General features: G+C 39.7%; 2 protein-coding genes across 6 annotated transcripts in view; one reads left to right on the forward strand and one right to left on the reverse strand.

The window, feature by feature from the left end:
• sfswap (splicing factor SWAP) overlaps positions 1 to 27360 on the forward strand; it is a 54538-nt gene that overhangs the window by 25725 nt on the left and 1453 nt on the right. For all 3 annotated transcript variants that reach the window (XM_085279355.1, XM_085279357.1, XM_085279358.1), the window contains exons 11-18: positions 1074 to 1140; positions 1928 to 2031; positions 2156 to 2285; positions 5235 to 5431; positions 10710 to 11125; positions 11977 to 12108; positions 13102 to 13242; positions 14935 to 15007. In XM_085279355.1, the coding sequence (XP_085135481.1) occupies positions 1074 to 1140; positions 1928 to 2031; positions 2156 to 2285; positions 5235 to 5431; positions 10710 to 11125; positions 11977 to 12108; positions 13102 to 13242; positions 14935 to 15007 (1260 nt within the window). The remainder of the gene's footprint in view (positions 1 to 1073; positions 1141 to 1927; positions 2032 to 2155; positions 2286 to 5234; positions 5432 to 10709; positions 11126 to 11976; positions 12109 to 13101; positions 13243 to 14934; positions 15008 to 27360) is intronic.
• On the reverse strand, positions 21511 to 22743 carry LOC146570731 (uncharacterized). 3 transcript variants are annotated; one of them, XM_085281225.1, is made up of 5 exons: positions 22656 to 22743; positions 22447 to 22558; positions 22041 to 22130; positions 21755 to 21927; positions 21511 to 21591 (listed from the first exon to the last, which is right to left on the reverse strand). In XM_085281225.1, exons 3-5 carry the CDS (start codon positions 22093 to 22095, stop codon positions 21562 to 21564), a joined length of 258 nt encoding a protein of 85 aa, XP_085137351.1. In that variant the 5' UTR covers positions 22096 to 22130; positions 22447 to 22558; positions 22656 to 22743; the 3' UTR covers positions 21511 to 21561. The 3 variants fall into 3 exon arrangements, with proteins under 3 accessions (XP_085137351.1, XP_085137352.1, XP_085137349.1); XM_085281226.1 differs by having other exon boundaries at positions 22447 to 22743; XM_085281223.1 differs by lacking the exons at positions 22447 to 22558; positions 22656 to 22743 and having other exon boundaries at positions 22041 to 22261.

Raw genomic sequence — 27360 nt, forward strand, 5'->3', positions numbered from 1 at the left:
AAGGATTAACGAGTTTTCTGTCTACATATAATAGACGACTTCAAAAAAGAGCCAAGTTTCAATAGTATTATAAAAGTAACAAGATGATTGTCATGAGAGGTCCTGCAGTGAGTATCTAAAGCCGTGTATAAACTGGTAGCTGCTCTGTCATGGTTTGGAGCTGCATTTTAGCCAGTGGTGTTGGGGATCTTGCCAAAAACTGAATCATCAACACAGAAAAATACCATCATACTTTGATCCACCGTGCAATACCATCTGGAGAGTGTCTAACTGGCAACAACAGCTTTATTTTTAATACTGACAATGATCCCAAACACTGGACAGAAAAACAGGCCAGTCATGGATCGGGCTCCCCAGAGCCTGGACCTCAACAGAGAACAGAACAAAAGACAGCCAACATCCAAAGAAGAGCTTTGAATGTCCTGCAAGAAGCCTGGAGAACTATTTCTAATAACTACTTAAATTATGTGGAGAAAACGTAATGTGCTCTTTCAGACTTGTCAAGTTGGTTTTACTTTATAATACCCTGAAAAAAAAAAAGTTAGCGCACTGTGAAAGTCCCTGCAGATGGATAATTACAATAATTATACACAAGAGTTATTGTTTCATTGGAAACCACAGGAATGACTCATTCAGTGATCCATGCATCATTGAATTTATACCTTGACTATAACATACACCAACACTAAAGGTTGGTTCTTTCAACCACCCAGCCAATTAAATATTGTTTACTTGTACCGACAGTGGATAGATGGTATATCTTTTAAAAACTTTCCCAGCACTAACTTTTTTTTTTTTGCATTGTGCTGTTTTACATCAAATCTACAGTATCTTTTATAAAAATGAAGGCATGCAAGTTCCCAAGAAATACCATTTACAACACCATCTGTCTCGTGTTCTACTGGTTTACCCATAACGTGGACTCATTGCTGAAAAATGCAACAAGGTTTAGACATACAGAATTTGTGAAGCCTCTGGAAAATGTTAATGGCTTAGCTTTTAACATTTTAAAGAAAAGCAGGATGATCCTTTTCTCATTTTCTCTCCTTATTCTCTCGTGCTTCATCATCTAGAGCGAAGAGGTAGAGGATTCTACGCTTCAGTCAGACAAGGCAGCCAAGGAGTCAAAGTTGACAAAAGGTAGGACACAAACTCATGCAAAAATAAACTCATTCTCAGATTGCAGGGCTGCTTGCACTTTTTGTTTTTTGTTTTGTTTTGGGCGTTTTTTTTTTTTTCTCCCTTTTTTTTAATTTATTACTTCAGTGAATGGGATGCAAAGCCTTTGGGGAAATATGAGTATATTTGCTCTGGTGTGCATGTGGATGTTTGTATGTGTCATATGCTGTTGTCTCTGCATTGCCGCCTGTGAGTCTGTTGGTATTTATGCGGGCAATTTCATTTGGTAATATCAGGCCGGAAATGGCTATGCAAAGATGAAAGAGCCTGCACGCATATTCAAATTAAGGCCCGCATTCACAGACTCCTCAGACGCAGTATATCAGGGTGCACGCAAGGCAAAACTAATAACTAGTTGGATTAGTTGCACAAGTAAACTATCCAGCCCTCCACAATAAGAATCAGGATCTTGTATTAAGGTTATGTGGGGGAATGGGAAACAATAGATCTCTTTCATCTCCAGTAGACCACAGATATTTGATTATAAAATGCTACCTTTCATTGTGCATGTCAGTCTTTCTCATGTTCACCTGTCTTTCTGTGCTCTTATTGTCTGTCCCTTATTTTTCAAAAGTCTTTTCTCTCCTGAATGTTTTCCATGCTTCACTTTTCTTTTTAACTTGGATTTGTCAAGAAAAAAATCCAGTTGTGCAATGTTTTTTTTTTTTTTTTCTCCAATATCAACTCACCTGAATCCTTTTTGGTCTTTTCTCAAATCATTTTAACTCGTGTCTTTGTGCCATTACAGCCTCTTTTGCGCCCATCTCTTTTGCCATCAAGGCAAAGGAAAATGACATGCTGCCACTGGAGAAGAACAGAGTTCGACTGGACGATGACTCGGATGAGGACAAGGTCTAGCTCAGCTTTGTCTGTTTATTGCACTCACTTTAGATCTTGGGGTAGTTTTTGCACATTTAAAACTCATTTTTGTTTTAGTACCATTTTTAAGAATAAGTTCTGATGTGTTTTCTTGAAGTTGTTGGAAGAGGAGGGGCTGGAAGCTGTGATGGGTGGAGCTGAGATGATTGATAAGGAGCCTCCTCCAGTCAGCGTACCAGAAGAGAAGAAACCCACCCTCAGTTTGGAGGAGTTAGAAGCAAAGCAAGGTAAAGGTCTAAAAAAAAATGATAATGCAATGACTGTATGAAAGCTCTGTAGCTCTTTAAATGCTAATTTTAGCCATGTCTGCAACAGAAAGCAGTATAAAATATATTTGGAGAATAATTTTGGACAAGTCATAAAATATTCTCGTGCTCTCAAACTGCCCCACTGCCTGTACAGTTGATAGGATATTGGAAAAACGGGATGATTTCCCCAGCTCGATGACGATTTAATGCAGGCCTGCTAAAAGTGAGGTTTTTGTAAATGAGCTCAGCTTCCAAGTGATTTCTCTCACACCTGGCTTTTTGGGAGGGTTGGTAGAAAATAAATTTTAAAAAAGAAGTGAGAAGATGCATAAATCCACAAAAGTCTAAATTATGAATTCCCTTAACAGGGTGTACCCTAAGGTAAGAATCTAGCTATATAGTATAGTAAAGTGCATGATATACATCTCCCCCAAAGGCATAATGGAATTATAGATATAGAGTGTCATCATGCTGGCTCAGCAAAGTCTTCCAACAGAAAATATGTTGCCTAAAATATAGAAATACTGCATCCTAATGCATACACAGAAAATCCCCCCTTTGTTCTCCAAGAAGTTTACACTGTGTGGTCCGATCAGGGCTTTGATGATAGTTTTTACAGAATGTTCTTCAAAAACGATTGAAAGATTTTAAAAATCAAAAGAAAAGAATTTGCCCATTAAGTTTTCAGGGTTAGTCACATATTCAAAAACTTTTTATCCACTCGATTATTTATTTTATCTATTTTAAAGCTGTATCGTTTATTTATGTATTTATGAATTGATTTTATTGGAATCTGAAAACAGATTGTACTTGAAGTTCTTTTGTTTTTTTGTTTTTTTTTTTTATCTTGTTATAATTTGCCAACTTCAGAAACCTGCAATCGGTGCCTAGCTTCAGCAAAACTGGACACCTTCCCTGATGACTTAAACCTGTGTTATTAAATGTCTATCTCCGTGCTTGTCAGAGAGATGTGATTGACATGCCGGCCTTTTGCCAGTTAATGCCCAACAGACATCTACGTCTGTAAGAATGCCGCATTGATGTCTGATGATAGAGAGCAAGAGTAATAATCTCTTAGCTGCAGAACGGAGCCTGAAACGATAGACGGACAGACAGTCAAAGACAAATGTGTCACTTTTCAGCATCAAGATAGTTGACCGGTGCCGTTTAGGTTCAGTGGAACACTCTTTGAGTGTGATGGCCTCTCCTGGAGCTGACAGACAAAAGAGAAAGACTAGAAGACCCTAATAAAAAGCTGACTGAATTGGTTTTGCTGTATGGCAAAGTGGCTGTCAGTCAGCAGGCCTAACTTGATCAGATAGGAGAAATGGTGGCAGGCTGCAAAACACTAATCTGTGTTGATGGCCTGGAACAGCGCCATCATGTCCGGTTTTTAGGGAGAGCTGCATAAATTGTTCAGACTGCCATCATTTTCGACTAAATGTGTGTGTTTTTAGTCTTTGTACAAACACAATTTTCATTTCATTATTTTATTTCATTCACATGGAATTGGTATTGACTAAAGATGGTGAGTGCACCCCAACACTCAAAAATGCAGCGTAACCCATTTTGTGCTTGATATGAATGCAGTAGTTGCTGCTAAGAACGGGCTCTGTGACGAACAAGAGCGTGTGGGGTAGAAGAAAGAGAATTTTTCTCCACTTGAGGTACTTTATTTGAAATGCCCGAGGAAGGTGTTTGGCAGAACATATCGATTGCCGAGACATTTCTTAATTTGTTGGAGGAAATAAAAGACGACCTGAAGCCTCCAGCTAGGAGAATTCAGGAAATGCCTGCTGCCTCACTTTTTGGGCTTCTGGCTCTTTGCAAGAAGTCAAGAAAGGCTTTAATAAACTTTTATTTTAACAGTCACAAGGCTTCATGTCAACATTTTAAGCGTTAAACCAAGAAAAACAGTTAAAGGTAGATCATGTTTGACGGTTTACCTGATACATGACTGAAACAACGACTTGACAGAGCTCCAAATGATGAAGTGGAAGTAAACGGAAGTAAGGAGTTTGGTTTAGTTTTATTGTTCTATTACATTAGTCAAATGTATCTATAAATACAGGAGTCAGATTGAGGCTAGGCAGGACTATGTCAGTGTCTAGGGTACCGATTCTGCTCCACTTGACTGTTGTTCATTGTACTCAAATATGATTTGCCTTAGCAGCTAGCCTATTTTTAACCCCAAAGAGATAACAGTAGACCCAGAGGTTGCATAACTTATACAACTTGTTTTCCGCAAGCAGTTGCTTTTATACTGTCTTGTCTTCCCTATTTTTTATTTATTTTTTTGCTCGCTCATGCCGTTGCTCCCTGTGCCCCATTACATTAGCTGTGCTCTTCTTACCTATGTATCCCCTACCCATCTGTGTCACTTCATCTCCTTTCCTCATCTCTCAAACCATGCATTTTGTTCCACTCCCATTGTCAGTTAGATGCCTGTCTTCTCTTCTCCACCCACGTTCCCTCCTACTCTGTACAAACCTTGAAGTGCATGAAATTATGCATCATCGGGGATTTCGTCGGGCCTTATCTTTTAGAGTAGAAACTTTGTCAGTCTTCAGCACTTGGAAAGTCAGAAAAATGCCAGACATTACCTTAGTTAGGGCAGAAATGTACTCTTAAAGTCTTTGCTTGTTTTTCGCTTCACAAATGTGAATTTTTCCCCGCACTGTTTGTCTGTTCATGTTTCATTCCGTGTCTCTCTGCTCTCTCTTCTTTTTAATTCTTTTATTTCCACAGGGAATTTACTTGTGACCAGAACAAGCTTTCCTTTTCTCTCACTTTTCTCTCAGAGCAAGTCAATCCTTTGTTCCCGCCATTTAGTAGCTGCATATCTGGCAGTGAGAAAAACAAAAAAGGGACAATGCCTGCAATCCAACCATGTCTCCTGTGTTTACCCTCTCATCTCTCGTCACTTAGCTAAGCAGAAACTGGAGGATCGTCTAGCGGCGGCAGCCAGGGAGAAGCTGGCCCAGGCATCTAAGGAGTCTAAGGAGAAACAGCTACAGGCAGAGAGGAAGAGGAAGGCAGCACTCTTCCTACAGACTCTCCGCAGCCCATTCGCTGGAGAACCTGAGGCAAAGAGAGCTGAGCTAGATGCATGTGCTCAACTCGAGGTAGGTACATGGTTGCAACGGTTGCATAGTGTTCGTCACTGTGTGTTTCTATTTTTAACAAATGATAGTAAGTGTAATATGAATCATTATTCATGTTACACATGTCTACATTAACTCAAAAACTAAAATGGCATAAATATAGTGGGGCACATACCCACCATATGTAGTCACCACATTTTGCATGCATATTTACACAGCCACGAGTCCTAAACTAAGCTTTGTTATTCTTACTCAAAGTGTGGGAAATGCTACTTTCTTTGCATTTTGTTCTAGAGTCCTTGGTATAACTTTATAAATGACTGTGGTGAAATTGAATTTCTCCTCAGTGAGCCTTTCAAACCCAAGAACACTCTTAGGCGTGGTGGTGGTAGCATCATTCTCTGGGGTTGTTTTGCTGCCAGTGGTATTGATACATTGCACAAAGTGGATGGAGTAGTGAAGAGAGACGACTACCTCCAAATTCGTCAACTTCACCGATAAATGGTAGAAACACCAGTATCAGGTGTTCCACCATAACAATGATCCCAAATATACATCAAAACTGATTTTGGACTGTATAAAGCAGGCCTTCATTAAGCTATTGGGATGTCCTTCCCAAATCCACAACCTCAACCCTGTTGAAAATATGTGGATTGATCTTAAAAGCTGGGTCCGTGCTGAAAAACCAACACATTTCGATAAACTCTAGCATGTAAAGTGCTTTGAGGGGTCCCGAAAAGCGCTATATAAATGCAATCCATTATTATTATTATTATTTATGTCAAGACAAATAATTTAAAAATCCAAAATACACAATACAGTACAAAATGCACCCAGTTTTTTTTTTCCTAGTCATTAAAGCTGTCTGCTGTACACTCATTCCAGCCGGGGGGAAAACTGTTAAAAAAGAATTAAAAGCCCAAAATTAGGCTGACATACATGCCTGTGATGAATGTATGTAAATTTCTTAATGCAGCTGTAGTTACCTAAATTGTTGATTCCCTAAAATGTTTATAGACTCCAATGGAGAGGAGCAGAGCCTATCGGCATATCCCAGTGTCACTCTAAAGATACAAACTGAATTATAGAAAACTTCTTTTCTTCACTCCTTTGTTCTATTTCTCAAATCTCCATACCTCATGTAGGGTACGGAGATTCTGTTTTAAAATTCTCCTTTGTGAAGTACTACGAAGGTGTTGCAATAATGCAAATTTTTAAAGCCTTTTGTCTGTCACAAAAAGGCAGCAATACTTTATAGTGTAAATAAGTCTCTGATAGTGGTCATTTGATGTGTAGATTGCCTGTCTGTGTGATGGATGTTGCATGTCAGCTCCTCATGTTAGCCCAACTGATTTGTGGTGAACTGGAATATTGCCTGTTAGACCAGGTGGCAACGGACAGCCTGCTGTCACTACTGTGCCAGCTCTTTCTTTCTTTACCAGATGTTCTCCGTCTTCTGCAGTGGCTATCAGAGCGTAAATATCCTGAGGAAAGAGTCAGGCCAATAGCCTACTGTAAATTAGCTGTGTACTAGTTAAATATTTGAAAAAAAAAGGTTGAATTTTGTGTGTATTCAGTCTTCAAAGTATTTTGTTTCAGTGGTGGGAAAAAGTAGTAAAATCTACGTAATGCTGGTATGAGGTACACATTGAATAGGACATTGTAAAAAGTCACACATCCTCAAGGCAGACAGTAGTGCAGTGTAATTGTTCGAGTCAATAGGTTTTTCAGTTTCTATTAAAGCTTTTTGCAGATTAACCCCCTTTAAGTAAGACATGTTCACCAATTTATTAATTTGGAGAGTCACTTTGAAGAACAAATTTTACCTGAATTTGTTGCAAGTGTATGGAAATCGAAAGGGATTAATGTGATTAACACGAATTGTTGTGAATATCCTAGGGGCAGTAATTTGGAGGGTCACAAAGAAGGATCATCCACTAGTACAATTTGGTGGAACTCTTAGTAGCTTTGAGGACAGATGTGATTGCTGATGCGATGCAAAATGAGCTGACTTGGAACTGTTGATGTAAGCGCTCCATGTTTCCCATAGTACCCATCATGTTGATTATCCTGCAGCAGTGTAGTGGATAGTGTAAACTGACATGAGTAAACAGATCCCGCTGGCTAAGCGTTTCAGGCCCAGGCAATTTATCCTTTTCCAAGTGACACTTTCAGTGTTGTGATTTGCTGCCGTTTTAGCCATTTCTTATTACATTTTGGCTGAAATGGTGACGGTGGTGGATATGTAGCTTTGTGTTTCCTGCAGATTGATATACTCAGAGATTGGTGCAGATTCAGTCTGGCTTTGCTTGTGTCATTTATCTGTTCAGCTGATTTGGTGTGTTAATTCTGTACACTGTAGCTTGCTATCACCAGTGTGTGAATGGGTGGATGATTGTGTATAGTGTAAAGCGCTTTGGAGTACTTAGGACCAAGTAAAGCGCTATACAAATACAGACCATTTACCATTTTATTTCAATTCAGCTGCTCTTACAGCTTCATTCGAACATGTTAGTGCTAAAGATGGCACCTTTTGGTTCTGTTGGTAAGAGGAGTGAAATGGAGGGCAATAATGAAGCAGTGATATTGTTTTCGGTCCCCTAACTGGCTACCAACAGTAGCAGATAATGATTGCTCAGTAACTGACAGCTTAATATACGACCATTCTCTGTGTAAGAGCTCTTCTCTGTTGGTCACATGGTTTAGGTGATAAATGCTTTCTTTATTATTATATACGAGGTCATTTTTAGTATACGAGAAATCTCGAAGACTTGGAAAATGTAGTTTCCCTTTGCTTCTGTTCCTTTATGCTCCCAGGACAGTACTTTTCTTTCCCGCGCCTCTTACTGTCTGAACTTCTATATCTTGCTAGAACAGGTGTGAGAGGGCAGACGTTTTGTGTGCCTGGTGTTGGGATAAGCCTCCCATATGCCAATCCCAATTTGAAACCATCGTTTCTTCCTATCATTTCATTATCTTTCCCTCAAGCTAGACACCAGATTGGGTGTAAAAACTGCAGTGTAATAAATATCCTCCATTTCTCTGCTTCTGTCTGTTTTAAGACACTTCTTTTCTTCTGTCATGAGCACATTTTCTTTCTATTTTTTTGGCTTCTTCTCTCATGTTGTTTCATCATCATCATCTCTCACCCCATATTTCTCTTTGTCCCTTTCTCTCTGTTTTCTTACAAATTTTAGCAGATGGGTGAGGGGAATTAGATCCATGAGACAGCTCTGTTGATACTAAGCTGAAGTTGGAAAAATTTATTTGGATTGCTTTATTGCAGAGCTCATAATCTTTTTTTTATCTCACCACATAAAGGATGCCGTTTGATGTTCTTTTTCATCCAGATGCCCCTTTAGTACCAGGAATATACACAAATTTAAAATTGGCCGTCTCAGGAGCAATCTAAGACCTAACCCTGTTAGATAAAGTCTGTCCTTGGAAAATCTATTGCTATATTTAATCCGCTGATGGACTGAAGCCAGTTTTTCAGTGTGAATCCAGCAGCTGACCAATCTAAAATGAACAGACTGACTCACACTGGGGTAATTAGAGGCACTTTGCAGCTGACAGTTGTAACTCAGTGTGTAGCCAGAGGGCTGCACTGTGTTGTGTAACCACAGTTTTCCTTCTGTTTTAAAGGAGAGAATATGAGCAATAATTTCCCAGGACAGTAAGAAACTTTCACTTTTCCTGAGCCAGCCTTGTTACAATCCCTTGTCCCTTTCAGTGTGCATATGACTATTTATAGTACCGTCTCTAAAGAGAGAAAAAAAACCCCTCAAGTACATTTTTCTTCTTCACCTTTTGTGATTTTAGACACTGTGCAGCTGTAGGCCTTAGAGCAGAAAATAAGTCAAGTTAGAAAATTAAGAAAACAATTAATCAAATTTATCTAAAGCATTTTTAACCACCATACGTGAATACAGACTAGGCATATTTTACCCTTATATTTCCCGTGGTAGCTCCGCTATCTATAGCATAATATAGTGTAATGCAACCACACCTCCAAAACGTTTGTGTGACTGTGTAAATGTGGATAAAAACAAAATACAATCATTACTTACAATATAAAACAGAGAATATATCAAATATTTCTAGGAGTATATGTCCTTTTTCTTTTTCTTGTTTTTTAAAAGGGCATATTAAAATTGATGGCAGCTACATGTGTCAAAAAACGTGGGACAAGGCCACTGTGTAGCAACCCCCCCCCCCCTTTGAGAGAGGCCTATTGTCTCATTGTTGTCTGATAGTAGCCAACTGCTCAACAATTGTGGGACTTCTGGGATTGTAAATTTAGTGATACAACGAATGCTGTCAGCTGGTCCAAGGTGTGGACTGCAGGCAGCCATGCTGTTGGAATAGATGCACTATGCGGTTGAGCAATGTCTTGCTGTGAAAGGCCTCATCTAGATGTAAATATGGAATGATATGAAATATGCAACACCTTCCCTGAAAAAGTTGTTGTCTGAATTGGAGCATATGTTGCTCTAAAACCTGTATATACCTTTGAGCTTTCATGGCACCTTTCCAGATATGCAAGCTACCATCAGAGATGCAGGCTTTTGAACTTTGCTTTGGAAAAAGCCACATCCTCCCTCTCCTCTTTAGTCTGGAGGACGGAGCATTCATGTTTTCCAAAAAGACATTTCACATTTAAATTAATTTGACCAACAGTTTTCCACTTTGCCTCAGTCCATTTTACATGAGCTTTAGCCCAGAGTGGCGTTTTTGGTTCATGTTTATCTGTGGCTTCTGTTCACGATAAATCTTTCACCTGCATTTGTGAATGTCACGGTGAGCTGTGTTCATGCAGTGATTTCCATAACAGAATTATGCCTGTTTTTAATGTAGTACCACTCAAGGCCCTGAAGATCACAAGCATCCAATACTGATTCCAGGAATCTTTTGATGTTATATATTCAAAGTCTTCAGAGTTGTACAGAGAAACATGGATTTTGAAATAGTTCCACAATTTGTAGACGTATGTGTTTTGCAGATTGGTGAATCTCTGCCTGTCTTTTAGAGAAACAATGGCTCTCTAAGATGCTCGTTTAATACCCGGTTATGTTACTGATCTGTCACCAGTTAACCTAATTACTTGCACAGTGTTCCCCCAGCTGGGGTAAACACATTCCAGCCAGGGTTGTCCATTGCCTTCATCTTTTTAAGTAGACAAGCTTGTTAATTGTCCACAATATCAGATATAGGAAGGTACTGTGCATGTGGGGGGAAATAAACAACAAAATAAAACTGACGTTTGTTTGCTTTCTGTCCTCATTTTGTCTTTCTTTAGCTGCAAGAAGCTTTTTCTGCTTTTGTGGATCCTGCACCTCCTCAAGTATCCCCTGCACCACCTGTTTATGCTCAGGATCAAAGATTGTCTGTGGAGAACCATAGAAGCCACCACAGCAGGGAGCCCCCATCCGTCTCGTCATCATCTTCCTCGTATATTACCTCCTCCAAAGGTCCAGAACGCGACAGAGATCGCGACAGAGATCGCGACAGAGATCGAGATCGAAACAGAGATCGAAACAGAGATCGAGACAGAGACAGGGACAGACAGAGAGACAGAGACAAGGATAGGAACAAAGGGAGAGACAAAGACAAAAAGAAGAAAAAACACAAGAGGAGGTCAAGATCCAGGTCAGCATCGAGATCAAAGAGCAAACACTCCCTTCCCAGTGCCTACAGGAGATCCCGCAGGTCCAGGTAAGACGCTCCCACTGAAAAGTCAGCCTTTTTTTATTTCTTTTAATCCACCACAAAAAAGTCAGAGTGAATGCAACAGTGATGCTGCTCACTCCAGCCACAGGCGGCTGAAAAGAAGCTTCTGTTATTTCTTTTTTGTCATTATGTTTTGCTTTGAGTTTATGCTGCCTTTCTACAGATTTGTTGTTTGTTTTGAGCAAGGTAACTGAACTGAGAGGTTCAACTATTAGAACATTGTGATAGGAAAGAGACGCACACACACAGGCTGTATTCTTAATCTTATCCTGGTTGTTTCATTTTCCAGCCTTGCTATGCTGTGTTTGTAAATGGCATGCATGTTCTGCATATTAGGCAGTGGGACAAAATAAATTTGACTGCCCTTTATGGAAAGAAATCTGACAAGGTTATTAATTTCTTAAAATATTTATGAATACTTAATGCTTTTCTGCCTAGTTAAGAATAAAAGTAGTATTTCCATTTTGTGAGTCCTTTTATATAACTTGTATTAAAGTAATGAACTGAATAATGATTTTTTTTCCTGTTCAGTTCCTCAGTATTTAAACAGTGTTTATCTGTAAATTGCACCACGTTCAGGTCTTCCAAAGGTTTACTGAAATAATTGAAAGTCTTATTCAAACCTATCTTTTCTTCATTTTCAGTTGTGCAAAGCCCTCATGTCGCCTTTTTTTTCTTTTTCACTTTAACGCCATTAGGCTTATCATTTTGTTTTTGCCTCACTCTTCTCCTCTTTTTCTTTATTTCCAATTCATTTGCTTCTCTCTCATATTCTGCCTTCTGATATTTAACGATTTCTTCCATCTTTCATTCTCTTTGTTCCGCTCTCTGTCCAGATCCCGTTCACACTCCCCAGGGAGAAAAGACAGAAGAGGCAACTCATCAGAAAGGAGACGCGAGGAGAAAGAGCGGGAACACCATCATCCCAGCAGCAGCTCCAACTTGCCCAGGGGGCTTTCAAGATCCAGGTAAATCTAACAGCAGGTGTCTTCACAAGTCATAGGTCCTCACATGCAGCTTTGTTTTCACACTAAAAACATTGATTTTTGCTGCCTTTAAAGCTGAGAAGGGGCACTAATGATGCGACTCTTGGGTGGTTAGTCCATATTTTCTTGATATTCTTCAGTTTTCTTTATTTTTACAAAAGCAGCGGGGGAACCGTTATCAGTGTTCAAGGTTTTCCATGTGTCATTAAGGCCAACTTCATGTAACTCGAAGACAGTTTGATTCCCCAAAAAGGGGAGGGCATGAGGAAGTTTTGGCAAATGCATTGCAGAGTTCATCCCAGTAAATATAGTTTTGTCTTTATAATTGTACAACAGTCGCTTGATACCGACAGATAAATAGGCATTGTTACAAAAAATAAAAGTACAGTCTTTTTAAAAAAAAATATGCTCACTAGCGTTTCACTGCTTTAGGCACTGGGCAGCCTCCTGTCATTGATTCACCTGGGAAATCTGCAACATACCAAAGAGTCTCTAAAGATTTTTAAGGCATCCGTCCAAAAGAAAGAGCTGAACCAGAAACAGACCTCTCATCACGATAATGATGAAAGAATGAAGCCTTATGAAATGGACTAGTTGTTACCACAAGGCAATACTAATATTACAATATTATAAACAAACAACAGCACAAGCAAGAAAATCCTCAAAAATCTTGTAACTGAATGAAATTTGCAGGGAATTGTTCAAACCAGAGTAAGAGACTGGGAATAACTATGCAAAATGCCTCTTAAATAGAGTTTAATTGGCCTGTGAAGTTAAGGGTGTATATTACAGCAGTTCATATGCTCAGTTAAATTATAATTAAAGACGTTTATTTTGTACATTTTGTTTTGAGTACACCAATATTTCATGCAAGGCTTGGCAGATACAAACCACCACTGTTTATTGTGCAGTGTTAATATCTGATTGAGGCGTTTTAGTTTTTAGCTCCTGCTGTGCTCTTCTTGCGTTTGTCAGGTCTCCTCCTGAACAGCAGAGGAGCTCCTTGGCATCCTCAGGACAGATGCAAATTGCGGCCTCCTCGTTCTCACCATACTCTTCACCCAGCAGAGTTTTGTCTCCATCAGCGAGCCCCGCCTCCAGCCTGGCTCACTCAAGGTAACCCCTCCAGACGCTTGTCAATAATCCAGCTTGCATCCAGCATGTAGATGTAAATGAAAGTCTCTTTACTGAAGGCTTAAATGTTTTGTTTTGGGGTTTTTTTGTTTTTGTTTTAGCTTCAAGTAAATGAGAAGATGTATTCTTGCATTTAAATCTCTCTTATTTGCAACAATAGATTGTTCCTTTAGGTCTGATAATCGAACACTCCAGCTGCTGCCGATTTAAGAACCTAACAGAGGTTATGCTGATGCACTCTTTTTCACTGACTAATGTTTAGAAATGTTTATTTTTATGTTGTTGTTGTTGTTTTTTTCTGTTTCTAAACTCCTTCTACTGAACAGTGTTTGCTCTCCTGATATCACAGCGCACAGCTTGGGTCTTTCAGCTTAAAGGTCACAAGGGCAAAAGCGCATTAATGATCTTGGCCACAGACTTGATAAGACTTGCAGTTGGTAGTCTGCCACTTTAGCAGCGTGTTGACTTTTCAATGCAAGAAGACTAAATGTTGGCCAGGCGCACTCTGTTCACTTCAATATCTTACTAAAAGAGAAGGACTCATTATGAACTTGTGGCTTGTTGGTAAATAGAGCCTGTTAATTACAAAATAACAATATTTTAAATTCCACCTCTTTTATTTCCAAAGTTTTATTGCAAAGTTTCCAGATTTTAAGCGTCATGCCTTCTAGCTGATACCAACCAGTGCGTTTGTGGATGTTCACTTGTTTTGTAGTTTAAAAGTTTAATTTTTCAGTCTTTAGTTTGTGTAACCCAGCATAACTTTTAAAATCTGCCGTCATTAAAAAACAGGCTTCTGGGAAAACAGGAAACAATGTAAATATTTTTGACTTCTGCAAAATTGGAAAAACACAACAGTTCCTTTTATGTTCAAACTGAAGTATTGCATGCACCATAATTTAATGTTTTTAAAAGCTCTGCTTAACCAGTATATCAGCCGTCTCATGTGCTTTGTTATGAAGGAGAATGCTTTTTCTTCCATAGATTTAGTAAATGCTCGTCTTTTCATGTGGGGCGCAATTATCCTGGCAGATGCAGGAGTCATTCCAATAGAAGACAGTCTTTTGTTGCCCTTCCTTCCTAAACTGTGGGTGAAAGCATGAAAGGTTTTGCTGTTTACTTTCTCCGGGGAAAGGAAACTAGATCATGATGCCATAATAACAGCGGGAGGGGCAGGTAGTACTTTATACTGAGTGCCGTGCACACACACAAACGTTTGAAATCTTCCATCTTCGTGAGAGGAAGAAAAGCTAAACTTTTTATCATGAGCAGCGGTCTTTTCTGCAGTTATGTTCACCTGTTGTGTTCAATCAACTTGTACATGATTTGTTCCTTTTTTTTTAATCTCTTGATGAATTATGAAATGCTGGACTGTAGAGACATTTAAGCTTCGGAAGGAGCCGTGAAGCTGAACTTGAGGCCTGAAATTTGTCTGCATGATTAAATACTCTGTCTGTGTTTGGTCTTTTAACTCTAGATGGAAATTTCAGTGTTACAGGACACTTCTTTCACCTCTTTCCTTCCTTCCATCTTTTCTTTCTATCGCTCTCAATGCCTGTCGAACTTTGGGCATTTCAGAGAAACATCATAAATATTGAATATTCTCTCCTGTTTACATGATTGATTTTATGCTTTTTGACTCTTTTGTGTCCTTCTCCTCTGTTTTCTTTTCAGGGGTGGTTCTCTGGAGAAAGACAAGGCAGTGTCCTCATCCATAGTATCCTCTGTTCAGTCTAAAATAACTCAGGTATTGTTCTTTGCTCTTATCCCAGATGCATCCCCTGCTGAACTTTTCCATCCCATCCAATGAAAGTACTTAGTGGTGTTCTTTGTTTCCATCATGCAAAGAGGAAGGATGGAAAGTGCTGTTCTCTTTCATACACCAAAATATAGCTAGTTTTTAGAGCTTTTGACTTGAACTCATTTTATATTTATCCACTTCTCCCGGTACCTTCTGTGTGTTTTTACAGCACGTCGGTGTGCTATATTTGTTTGTTTGAACCATGGGGAGGCCGATGTCTTACATTTATATGTGGTGCAAATGTGATAAAGCTGCACTCTGTATTCAGTGGCAGTGTAATCCAATCTCATGCATCATACCTGGAGAAAAACTGCCGGTCTGATTTCGTTTCTTGACAGTTTGAAACTGTTGTTAAGAAAACTGTGCGGACTCCAGGTTCACTCGGTTTCAGCCATATTGAATGATCATCCGCAGCAAATTGAATTTGGTTCGTTGCCACCGAACGACCGATATTAAACCGTCATGATTTTGCTTGCCTCTGGGACTTGTCATCAATTTTGATTTGGATAAAAATGTAACTTAACATTTCTCTCATAACCTTGGAAGTAACACTTGTCAAAACAAAGCGGTGAGAACGGATTTGTAGATGGCCTCGATTTGTTAAAAGTGTCTGCTAAGTTTATAGTCGACTGATGGTTGACCGGTTGATGGCGCAGGTTTCTAATAGTGTTTTGTTGGATAACATTGTTGAACCGTGTTGCTGAGGTCTTGTTTACCACTGTTTGGGGTACATGTGCTCTTATTTTAATAAACAAACAGCACTTCTCATCGTGGCAGTGGATCTTGGCTCCAGATTGCTCTTCGGCCCTGCGCATCTCATCCTGGGAGCTTCGCCAAGAATTTAGGATAAGAGAGACTGAATATTAGTTGGCGCCGATGAAGCGAGAGGCAAAAACAGAAACCTCTGCAAACTTGCCGAAGTCTTTTGGGAGATGGATTTCACTTCACTGCAAAGGAAGGAGGCAGAAGCAGCACATGGTCTTGAAAATGTTTTCTCCAGTGGTACTTGTAAATTCAGACAAGAAGGACCATTACCATTACTGCTGAGAAACACAAGGTCAAGTTCAGCAAGTTGTCAGTTCAAGTTAAGAAAATGGCAGGTTTCAACATTCAGTATGGTTTTATACCCCATGTGTTTTTTTTCTTTTACATTTTATAACGCAACAGAGAAGCAGAGGTTGGCTTCACATAACTTTATAACTTGTTTTAGTTTATTACTTAGCTGTGTAAAAACTAAGTTTTGGAAGCTTGGGTTTAAGCCTAAAGCTGTAAAAGCTCGCCATACACTACCTGCTTGGCACTAAACGACACACGTGATGTGTAAATAAGCGAGTGTTTGCTAAGAAGTTGCCGCTTCAACTTAAAAGCTGAACCTTGTGTCAGTTTTGCTTCTCATCACTTCTCGTCGTGGCAGTGCATCTTGGCTCCAGATTGCTCTTCGGCCCAGCGCATCTCATCCTGGGAGCGCAGGATGAGAAGTCACATTCCCCAAATTGCTTAAAAAAATTAATTGTCAGGCTTTTCTTTTCTGTTTTAATAAAAAACACCCAAAGAAAACTTACTGAAAAGGTTTGATTGGATAGTTGCCACTGTCGTCATGCCCTAATGCAACCCATAGTCTCCTGTTGAGTGATGAGCACAGCATAGACACTTCCAGCTGTAAAATTACAGTAACTGCACATAGAGCTCTGCGTGTAGCCGCTTTCTGACAGTTGACTAAACCAAATGTTAAAATACTGTGTGTGTGTGTGTGTGTGTGTGTGTGTGTGTGTGTGTGTGTGTGTGTGTGTGTGTGCGTGCGCGCGCGCTTGAGAGAATTTTACGTACTGCTTACATCAGTGCCATGCATTTAACAGTAATCCAACATTTGCATACAATTGTTTCTGATGCAGCCTGATAAGGTGGCACTGACATGGATTACAGCAGCTATCCTGTAGTTTTCTAGACGGGACAATGCCAGTTAGTCCACCCTTTCATTTTGTGGCTGACAAATAGGCTGCATGGCTGAAAACTCTGTGAACACACACAAAACAACACAACAGTAAAATTAGCGCTTGTGCAGCATCTCAGTCTTGTTTTATGCAACGGGGTATTTGTTCCTCAAGCTGCTGAAGCACAGAATGCCTCAAAATATAAAAGCACATCGTAGCATCAGGTTCTCCTTTGATTTTGACAGTGAGAGGCACCTCCAGACCAAAGGAGAACCAACGTGTTTATTGGTGTCACATAATTATTGCTGTATTGTTATAGTGCGTCTGGGTCATATTGGGCCTGTTTAATGTAGATAAGTGGCAGGCTGTGTTGGTGTTTTGTCTCATTTGGGTGCGAAAAATGAAAAACAGTTGCATCTGAGTAAGTGCTACACACCCGTAACTCACAGTGTAACCTCACACACGGCTCGCCAATAAATTCTGACCCCGGCAGGCACTGTCCTTGCCTGCATGTTTTTAAATTGCTATAGACAATTTATAGCCACTATTTTTGTTGCTTTCAGAAGTGCACCTCAGATTAAGTGCATTCACGCGTATCACTTCTACAGACGAAGCGTTATATAATCCACAGAGATCATTGATATTCTTAAACACTGTCTTTATTAATGTCTGTTTAATGATTCTCCTTAAAATTGTTGTAAAATCCACAAAACAAAAGTGCAAAAACACGAGCAGTTACTGTTGAGTCCTGTCAGTCCTCATTTGGACATTGTGCTCATTTAGATTCATATTTATTATGTAGCTTTTATCTCTTTCCTGAAGCTTCTTTGTTTTGCTCCTAATCTACTTGTATTTGACTACTGTTGAAAACCTTAGAACTTTGAGAAGCCTAAAAATGTCTGTACGTACTTTGATTTTTAAGTCTACATCACCATAAACCTCTCTGATTAAATGTCAGTAATTTAATTTATACTTGCCTCTGCAATGCATTATTTTGATACACGGATTCTCCTCCAACTGAGCGAAATAAACCTAGCATGCAGGTAAACATAAAGTGTCAAACGTGGGAGTACAGCCCTGTGCAATATCACCTAAAAGACTGATTATTCAGAACTGTGTCACCTTACTGGGAATGTGTTTCTCTAAGCTGAACAGAGCGTTTACTCGCATGTAAACTTGGATCTTTTATTTCTTCCGTACTTGTCCACTGACTTTTCTTTTTCTTTTTTTAATCGTCTTTCGCATCGATTTTTATGTGGCGCCAAATCTGGAGAAGTGTTCTGCCATTATTCATAAACAGTCTGGAGGGTTTATGTTGCTCTGCCTTTCTTTAAAATCTTCCAAAGGTATATTGGATTGACATTAGGTGACGTACTTAACCACATCACAGTGTGTCTGCTGTGTGCTTTAGATTGTTATCATGCAGGAATATTCCTCTGTTGCCGCGCTTCTGGAGGCTGGAGGTCATCTCGTCTGACGGGAGTTTGTCATATCCTCAGGCATTCACGGTGACATCTGTGTCCTCTTCCAACACTTTTTGTGTCCGTGCAGCCCATCTCATCTTTATTTCCACCTCCATTCTTTACTCTTATGACTATGCATTCACTGTGGCAGTCTTGGGCAGGTTCATGTGTAGCCTGCTGGATTTCATCTAGGGCTGCCACGATTAGTCGACTAGTCACGATTACGTCGACTATCAAAATCGTCGACGACTGATTTAATAGTCGACGTGTCGTTTGAAGCTTTGTAAGATCGCAAAAGACGCAGGAATAAGTAGCAGGATTTAAGAGTGCAATAACGGACTGAAACAGAAGATGGCAGCACTGCATGTACAAGGATGCCAGCTGCCGTTAAACCCCGAAGAAGAAGAAGTAGCTGTGTCCCAGAATTCATAGCGCAGCCCAGCTCAGTTTCCAACAATGGCGACAGCTAGTTAGTTTTAATATTACTCTTATTATTCTTTTTGGGCCACAAAATAAATGTTTAACATATTTTCAGGTGAGAATGTAGCTGTGTAAACCTCAAATATCTGCTCAGTTTATCAAGACACCACATATTTTCAAAAGCGCTCCGACGTTTTCGGAGACGTCTGTTACCCACTAGCTCAAGTGTTAGCCGGGGGCAAGGCTCACTAGAGCCGGTGAGAACACCGGACTCCCGACAGATCGTTTTCAAACCCACCGCCGTCTTTCGCTACTCAGGTTAAATATATATAAGTCACTTAGATAACTTAAAAATGTTATTGTTTGGCTTTTTTTAGTGTTTTATTTGTTCCTGAGTAAATCGGTTTGGCTGAGATTAAAGTTATAGTTTTTAGACAGCTGAATAAACGTCAAGCAGACAGCTGATTATCAGAAGTATGAGATGGTAGAGAGTTTACTCCGGTGTCCTGTTATATTTTAGATAGCAAGGAGTTTATTAAACTTCACCGAAACAATCTGCAAATTTCATTAAAATTTAATAAACTATCATCTTGTCTTTATTTTTAGTTAGCACAGACCTTAAACACTTAAAGCTGTAAGCTAATGATAGTTATATAAGAGCAGATTCATGCTGGTGCAATAAGCTGAACGCTGTACGTCCAATGGATGCATGATCTGATTAGTTGACTAATCGGTGACTAGTCGACTATCAAAATAATCGTTTGTGGCAGCCCTAATTTCATCAGAGGAAAATATCAAAAATATTCCCATTTGACTGAAGGAGGTGCTCCCAGTGTCAGTCAGGCTTCTTTTCTGGTACTTTAGCAAAGTGTAATCTTGCACCTTTATGTTGAAGAGCAAATGGTATTTAGGGGGGGGGGCACTGTCCATAGAAGCTGATGTTATGCTATTTTCTTCACACTGCCTGAGCCAACACAGAAGCTGTAATTTCCAGCGATAACCCCTGTGCCCAGGGTAAAGCACTTGTCCGTCTGTTTTCAAAGATGTGCAAGTAGTTCAGTGTGTTTGGCAGCGAACAGCCACTCTGATTCTGAGTGGGACCATGGCTTGTTCTCTACCTCCTGATTATTGCTTCAACTGTGTTTAATATTTGTTTTTCTAATGTATCATTAGTCTCCCTGAAGAACTGTTAGATCAGTGATGATTTTAGACAGATGCAGCCCATTCAGTGCTTTTTCTCTTTTGCATATAAGTCACACTTTAATAGCTCCTCTTGTTAAGGTCATGCCAAGCATGTCAGTTGGTCCAGACTCTCCAAAGCCCCTCTGTGTGTGTGTGTGTGTGTGTGTGCGCGTGTGCGTGCGTGCGTGCGTGTTGTGTCCTTTCTGTATGTTTTGGTCAGCAGAGTGTTTTTCGCTGTGAAACTCTCCCATGGATGCCATTTTTACCCAGGCTCTTTCTTGTTATGAATCGTGAACTCTGACCTTAACTGAGACAAGCGAGGCCTGTGACTCTTTAGATTTTGTTCTGGGCTCTTTTGTGACCTCCTGGATGAGTCCTCGATGGGAAATGAATTTTAGTAGGCCGGCCACTCCTGGGAAGGTTCACCACTGTTCCAGGTTTTCTCCATTTGTTGATAATGGCTCTCTCTGTGGTTCGCTGGAGTCCTAAAGCCTTAGAAATGTCTTTGTAACCTTTTCCAGACTGATAGATGTCAGTTCCAGCTGCTCCTTTAGATCATGGCATGATGAGTTGCTTTTAGGATCTTTTAGGCTTTACTTTGTCAGAAAGGTGCTGTTTAAGTGATTTCATTATTCAGTAAGTCTGACATTAATCAGTCCTGGGTGTGGTGAGGGAAATTGAACTCAACTTTGCATAAATGTGAGTAATCATTTAATTCATACTTTCACAAGAGGATAATTACTTTTTTACACATGGCCAGGTAGGTTCGGATTACTTCCCAGATAGCAAGGAAACACTGAAACAATGTTGAGTCAATATCAGGCTGTGTCATTGAACCAACGTTGAAGTGTGACGTTGACCTAACGTCACTCTTGCACCCTTTTTTAATGTTGAAACAACGTCAGGTTTTGATGTTGAATCAATGTTGAAACCTGACGTTGATTCAACGTTATATTTTCTAATACTGCTGACATTGAAACAATGTCAGATTCTGATATTGAAACACTGTTGAGCTATGGTGTTGATTTTCCGCCTCTTTCGCACAGTTGCTTTTTATTAAAACAGTTAAATCATGACTGGAAACCTACCTTTCTTTATAGGTATTTTAACCAATACTAAACTACTGCATGTTTCCATCAATACTTCAACCACCTAAACACATAATTGTACTTATTCCTTAAATTGGACACCCTTTATAAAAAAAAACCCCAAATGTCTCACAATGTATCATGTCAATATTAATATCCTAAAATAAGAAAGCACTGCATGTGATGTAACAGAGAGAAAAAATAAACAAAAAAAGGGTCAATAGGCATGTTTCGTTTGCTAAATACTTTATTAAAAGACAGTTTCCTATTTACGTTTATATAATTCACAGAAGTTTGTAATTTTTTGCATGATGTGCGTCCTGCACCACCCAAACGATCTGGGGTGTATCGGAGCCATTTCTGCACTGCTTGTGCAAAGACTAACTCGGACATAGAGTTTGCCCCTAACTGCTGCGTCAGGCTCCAATCAAGGCAAAGCGTCTCACCTATAGACACATTTTAAGAGATGGAATTAGCGTGTCTCATGTCTTAAATGTGTATGCAAGTGCTTGTGTGTTTAATCAACAGGCCGTTGTTATGTATTTAAATCACATCTGACAGCTATTACACTTTATAGTTACAAAGTGTACATAACCTTTATATACTTACCATTGCCTTATTTGCCTCTTGTGATTGAAGAGCTGGCTCTGCATTGTTTAGCTCCTCAATGTTGTGCAAGGGCAAATCCAGAGGCAGTACCCCAGCATCTACCGATTCATTGCAGCCGGTATTGCGGATGGCTCTGACCTCCTCACGGAGTTCGTTAACAGCTCTCGTCAGGTCTGACAGAAAAAGATGCTTTTTTTTTAAGTATTTAAGAATACAGACAACTTGTCAAACGTTTCCTTGTGTCACACACAGACATGTACAAAGACACTAGACAGTATTTTATTACCTGGTATTTTCACTCGAGGGGCCTGGGGAAACCATTTTTTTTGTGGGCTGCTCATCCTCTGAGTCACTATATGTGTACAGGGGATTTGGTCTAAAGAAAAAAAGTTGAAAACGGTCATAAGTAATTACAAATGTGCTTTTGGAATATTTTTTCCTAAAGTTACAGTTTGATTTATAACAACACACACAGGAAACGGAGATGTGCAAGAAGGTACAGTATACAAGGAATTTTTGAAGTGCACAAGTGTACACGGCTTTGCATTTATAAAAAAGTTTACAAGCTTCCACTTTTTGGACTATATTATGTGGTGATATTGCAGTATGCAAGCACCACAGATATGTATAAAAGACAAGATCATAAATTCTTAGCAATCAAAGATATGTTTATGAAATAAAAAAAGTTTTACTTGTGCTTTCTTTTATGACTGGTCTGAGTTTCAGCTTCGGACTGAAGGTCAGACGTATCACAGTGTTCACTTAGATATTTCTGAAGACTGCGTTCTGCTTCGTGAAATGTGTCTGGAAGTACAAACACAATGTATGGCCAGACATAAATTAGGACACGAAAAACTTGTTATTGTTACATTTATACAACACCAATCCAGATGATACCCACCATGGCTTATTAGAAGTCGGACTGGTGCATAGGTGAGCCATGTTGCACCAGGATGAACTCTCCTCTTTACTGCGTCGTGGATCCTGAATGTGTCTCACGGAGGGTATGGAGGCCATGACAATTTCTCCCCATTTATCCATGATCTAGGGACTATTTCTGTACCACCAGTGCTAAACTGCACAATGCACCAGTCTTTCATTTTTATCTTTTTTTTAATTTGGAGTCCTTTTTGGCCCTGTCTAGGATAAATAGGAAACAGATAATTACAATATATTTCATAGTCACTACAAAACTTGATCTATTGATTGAACTAAATAATAAATAATAGCTTAAAATGTATATAGGCAACAATTACAAGCAAACCCGTATATGTAAGCATTTAAACACTGAAGATAATAAAATTAACAGTATTTTGTCTAAGTCTGCCATTGTAGGAATTCATGGCACCGAGACAAAAACTTGGCGCACAGTGTGGCGTCAAAATAGGCGCACACCTTTGACGCTGCGTTTTCTCCGTCTTCCTCGTCCACACGTAAATGCTAAACGCAGTTTACGTGTGGACAAAAGGTGCAAACGCAAGTTAGGTGAGCGTGCAGCGTAAAGTTTGAATTGAGTGCGAATCGAAGCGGGTGCTCTCCAATCATTAAAAGTAACAAAGTCATTGAACACATTTATACAGTTACCTTTACGTTTATCAATCATATATCACAGAATTACAATTTTTTGTAGTACTATGCTAAAAAGCAACTACAGAGCGAAAGTCTGGGTCAAGCGCCGAGGCCACGGCAAGAACAAAGGAACCCTCGAAGCGTTAAAGCTAGCTTTGTAAGGGAATATAACAGAAAAGTATGAAACGAAAATGTTTTCTTTGTTGATAGACTTTGTTTGCAGTGCAATTTATTTGTTGCCGGATTGTAAGATGAAAGTAGACACAATTTCGGGCTCCCACATTTTATCCGAAACTTTACATTAACAAGTTTTGTTTTTTTTTTACTGTTATTCAAATGCAACCGTGGAAATAACGAATAGAACAAAAGTCATTCATTCTTACCTTATACTAATCGTGGTGCAGGCCAGTGCAGTGCATGAACTGATGCCTTCTCCGGTCAATTCCGCTGAGAGTAAATCTAATGTCCCGCTCTACTGTACAAGACAATGGTTACCTGGAGGGATGTACCACTGAGAGGGGTGCTGCGGAATAGTCCAAGCAGCTTTAATTTCCCGCTCAACCATAAATCGATGGTTTTTCAACGTGATTGTTGTCACCTTGTCAACTATAAATAGATCAACAATCAACGATGACAGAACAACAGTGAATCAATGTTATTTCAATGTCAGTGTCAGGTTTCATCAGTATTTCAATGTTGTTTCAACATTGGTTTTGTGTTGACATTTCAATCCTGACGATTCTGATGGTTCAGATGGAAAATCAACATCTGTTCAATGTCTCCTTGCTATCTGGGTTTTTTCCCTTTAATAAATAAAGTCCTCATTTAAAGCTACATTTTGTATTTACTCAGATTATCTTTGCCAAATATTATAATTTGTTTGAGGATCTGAAACATTTTTAGCGTGACTAAAAGCTTTTTTTCACCTCACTGTAGGTGTAAAACTGGACACGATATAAAAAGATGCGCCTAGAGCAGAGTCAGGAGTGAATGGGCATGCAGTTTCACATCCAATTTTAAAATACTAAGACAGCGATGGTGAAAATGTTTATCTTAAGGATTCAAGGCGGTCTTCACAAGTCAGCGGTTCACATCACGATATCCACGCCATTTAAAAGGCGAGATACTCTTTTTCCGGTTGTGACTAATGCATTAATTAAGCGGCGATACAGTTTTAAGTCATTTAATAAACACAGCGGTGCTCTCACATGTATTGAATACTGTACATACTAGACAGCATCTTACAGTGAGGCTGCAGTGTGCTGGATTTCTAGAGCTTCTGGGAGTTGATGTAATGCAGGTCGATACTGTTGCCTCTGCGTTCACACTAACTCTTCTATGAACACTGGAATAACTTCAACTGAAGTGAAACTAACTCGCTCACCTGGCCGTGTGTGTGTGTTCCACAATGAACATCTCTTGATTCTTCTGTCATCAGCAACAACAACAAAAAAAAGTCCTATTTCAGTTTCTTTTTCATTATCTCGTAGTCGCTTCTCCCACCTTCATCTCAACATAGCAACACAAGCTAGCTGGTGGAAACATGCTGCTGCAACATGCTCTGATTCAAAACTGCTAACTACTTATACCCCATCTGTGATGTTTTACAAACACATCTTGAATAATTCAGCACATCCTCATCTGCCTAATGGGCTCTGCTTCCCTCCGGGTGCCTAGTTGCTATTTGCTTCATTCCAGCTCTTATTTCTCTCGTGTTTGTCTGTATTCCTCTTTCTTCTTTCCCATCTTCCCTGTTGCTGTACATTTGAAAGATACTTTGTTCACCTTTACAGTGAACTGCACTGGGACCGGGAGTGTTTTAAATTAGGAGTGTGGGTATCTCAAACACTGCATAGTTTCTTGGGGGGGGGGGGATCTAATGACAGAAAGGCTAGATATCAATACATGTGGCTGCTACATTGCTCCCTCAAGATTTTCCTAACAGTTTTTTTTTGTTTGTTTAACGGTTGTTGCCGTTAAAAGCAAACATGTGACACCCTTATTTCTGTAATCTCACTTCCTAACTTGACCCACTGGTTATAGTTTTAAAACTGTCTTAAGGGCCCAGTGAGAGTTATAAATAGTGCTTCCATGTTAGTTTTTTCAGGCCTAGTGTTTGTAAAATTAGGTTTCAATCCTAAACAGGTAAATGTGGTTAACTGACAGCATACAAGGAAAATAGTTTGTCCTAATGAGGAAAAAAACCCAACATCCCAATTCAGTGAAAAAATAAAGCTGTCCTTGTAATGTGTTTAATTTCATGACAGGATTCTGGCACAGCTTTATCAGACATACAACAGAAAGGCAGGCGTGATATCTGTTTGCTTCCAAACAGTCTCACATTGTTTTCTAAAGAAGCCGGTCAATAATAATCGCAGCCACAATCTGATTTCCACCCCACACACAACAGCAAAACCGTCTAAATAGAGGCCGTGTTCTTTAGCAGATGAAGGTGTGCACCTCGCACGATCTATTCCTTCAATTTCCCCACTATTACCAACATACAAATGTTACGATATCACAAATGTTCACATTTAATACTAAAGCTTCCTGTGGAAAAGTTTTTTACATTTTTGGTGTAATTTTGCAGTCAAATAAGGAAATACTGTGCTGTACTTCTCAGCTTAAAGCCAGACGGCATTTAAAAGCACAGACACACAATTAGAAAGTAGCTTTGTAGTTGCGTTGTGTAAAGCGACCAGTGTGTGTCTTCAGGCCTTCTTATAGAACAAAATGAGTGGGTGTGCGTCAGAAGTTAGTCAGGGTGGTCTCTTCCTCTGCTGGTACCCGTGTAAAAACCCAAAACTGTTCTAGTGGTTATCAAACTGTATCTTTATTGATGTATACTGAGGTGTCAAAACCGTCATTATGGGTGCGGGGAGGTCGTTAAATGTCGTCTATGTTGGTGTAAAGTGTATATGTGGTGGGGTTGTGGAGTAGCAGCTGCCCGTTGGTCTTTACTCCAGTGTAGATGAGACAAATATAATAAAATGATAAGGACTTAAATTATGCACAAGTGTGGAGAAAAAAAACATGCTTTTCTTACAGGTATCCCTGTTCATTATTACAGAGGTATAAGTACAGCTGGCAATTTAACTGTCACACTCAACTAAAACTCCAGCATCAAACAAAAAGTCGAATGTGAACTTTATGAAAAGTTTCAACATCAAACTCAGGTGTCTGTCTTTAATTAATTTAGTAATAGGAAAGCGTTCCAATTAGACGACTCCTGCTGGTTAAATTTAGCTTTAGATTTAGATTCCAGATTTAAACATGCCACTGCTGACTTACAGTGACGCGAGCAGAGTGCTGTGTCTCACTGATGCTGAGCAGCCTGCTGGTTTTTGGATGTTCTCAGATTTTATCTTTGTAATTTTTTTTTTCTTTACAGAACGTGGGGCAGTGCAGGGACTGTTTAGGTTAATACTGTATCGACTGTGTCTGGGATAGGCTCCAGCCCCTCTGCGACCCTGAACTGGATAAGTGGTTAAGAAAATGGATGAATGTATTGATTGTTTACTCATGAGCAAACTTTTTTTTTTTTGGTCCCAGAAGTCATGCAACATGGTCTCATACATGACGACTGAAGTGCAGCACGCAAAGACCTCCAGAATTTAGCTGCACATTAGTTAGACGGGACACTTGTGGCTGTATTTAGAGCACACGTCCAGCCACTTGATGATAATTCTGAGCGTTGTCATTGTGCGTGTCCGTTATCTGTGTATATCCGAGAACATCAGGGTTTTGAGAGAAACGGCCTTTAGAGCGATTTGATATGACAGCTTTCCCCCCTCTTGTGATTACAGCTGTTAATTCGTCTCATCTGTCAGGAGAGCTCGAGGGTGGATATTTGTCCATGCGTGCATGAATCGCTCGTGCACCGCGATGCAAATTAACACTTCCTATTCTGCAGCGTAAGCACTTGCCCCCGTGGTGTGCAAAGTTTACATTTCTACCTGAAGAGTGAAGGAGGAGAAAGTGGAAATGAAAAACTGCTGTTTGGCAGTTTCTTCCACTTTGTTTCTGTTTCCCTGCTG

Source organism: Mchenga conophoros, linkage group LG7, assembly GCF_057382185.1.
Source record: "Mchenga conophoros isolate Kocher_MC1m ecotype Shallow Benthic linkage group LG7, M_conophoros_male_GT1.1, whole genome shotgun sequence".
NCBI classification, from domain to species: Eukaryota; Metazoa; Chordata; class Actinopteri; order Cichliformes; family Cichlidae; genus Mchenga; species Mchenga conophoros.

Coding starts and splice junctions, on each gene's coding strand:
- LOC146570731 (XM_085281223.1), bottom strand. CDS start 22,158: ATGACCGTTTTCAACTTTTTTTCTTTAGACCAAATCCCCTGTACACAT. Junction 21,928..22,040: donor CCCTCGAGTGAAAATACCAG/GTAATAAAATAC, acceptor TTTTTCTGTCAG/ACCTGACGAGAGCTGTTAAC. Junction 21,592..21,754: donor AAGAGGCAAATAAGGCAATG/GTAAGTATATAA, acceptor ATGTGTCTATAG/GTGAGACGCTTTGCCTTGAT.